General features: G+C 45.4%; 1 protein-coding gene across 1 annotated transcript; it reads right to left on the reverse strand.

Moving 5' to 3' along the window:
- Window positions 1–422: 422 nt before the first annotated feature.
- PPTG_15324 (hypothetical protein) lies at window positions 423–1,280 on the reverse strand (the record flags this gene model as incomplete). The annotated part of the gene is made up of 1 exon (XM_008912379.1): window positions 423–1,280. One exon carries the CDS (start codon window positions 1,278–1,280, stop codon window positions 423–425), a length of 858 nt encoding a protein of 285 aa, XP_008910627.1.
- Between the last annotated feature and the right edge of the window lie 139 nt (window positions 1,281–1,419).

The following is a 1,419-nucleotide window of genomic DNA, read 5'->3' on the forward strand; positions in this document are numbered from 1 at the left end:
CCAGTAAAACTACAAGCGGTTTTGATTGGTTTTTATAAATTGCTTAAACAGATTATCATTGGCTACAATTGAAAGAAAGATTTGTATCAGACCAGATATCCGGACATGTCTCATGGCGAATTTTTGTTTGGGGCGAATTTTTGTTTGGGGCGAATTTTTCCGTGGTCACCTGTAAATGTATATGCGGGGCGCAGAATGCACACTCCTCGCTCTGCCTGTACTAATTCATAGCTAGCACTTGCAAATGCATTTTAGTTCTGCCTCTTGGCTACGTGTTTAATTGATTCGACGTACCTAATTGAGTCCACATACCTACAGCTGCGTTTTTTTTGGGTACCATTTTTTATGTGCTGATCTGTTTTTTTTTTTTTTTTAATTTCGGATGCGTGCTTATCAATCGTGTGCTCCACCACTCGTATTGATCAGCTAGTGTTCTTCAAATGCTGGAGACGGTAAATATTGGTAAGCGAGTTCTCCAAGTGTACTCCCATCCTCTTCGTTTTCGGATTGCTCTGAGCCGCCTTGAACATTTTTAGTAACGCATCATCTTTGAAGTGGGCCCTGAAAGTGTCGATCATAGGCGTATTCAGCCTGGTATTTTTCTTCGTCAACTCCACATACTTTACCCACGTATTCAAATTCGGGTTGGTCAGAAGATCATCCACTTTCTCGTTGAGTTTCAACGCCTTGAAGGCATCATCCGAAGACATCCCAAGCTTTTTCCAATCGTCCAGTTGAATGTTCTGCAGCTTCGTCGCCATGCCTTTCGTACTATCAACCTTCGTTGCCGTTTCAGTCATCCTCATGAGGCCTGCAACGCCATATCGCTTCGACAAAGAAGTAAAGATCACGCTGTCTGCGTCGGTCTTGAATATCTTGTTGGTGTAGGTGACCCACATATTAAAAGCCGGACTCTCGAAGAGCTTGCTCCCGGTCTTGTCAAGTTTTAACTTCTTGAACACTAAGTCCGGAGATCGTTGTTGCTTTGCCCATTTCAGGAGCGTTGCTGACGTGATTATCGACTTTGCTCGGTTCGAGACCTTGTTGACATTCTGAAGGACTGGGTTTTTCTTGATGGAGTTGAGGCCAGGCATAACGACCACTCTCTCTTCGTCTTCTTCACCAGTAGCGACTGACCTCAGATACCGGATAGTGGAGACACCATTGTCCTGTACTGTGTGTGATGGACCCAAAGAAGCAGTTTCGGTTGTCATTGAATTGGCATCGATACTAGCGACAATGTTGACAGCCAGAAGTAGAACAACGTAGTGACAACGCATTGCGGTACTTGGAGGCGGACAGGAATCTGGGGGGGGGGGGGGGGTATTGCGAGACAAAGGGAGAATTTCAAAGTGACGAGCCAGAAACCAACGGCCAGGCCGTCCGGTCTGTTGGAGTTTCATTTTACCCCCACTATAT

This window comes from Phytophthora parasitica, assembly GCF_000247585.1.
Source record: "Phytophthora parasitica INRA-310 unplaced genomic scaffold supercont2.47, whole genome shotgun sequence".
Lineage (NCBI taxonomy): Eukaryota > Oomycota > Peronosporomycetes > Peronosporales > Peronosporaceae > Phytophthora > Phytophthora nicotianae.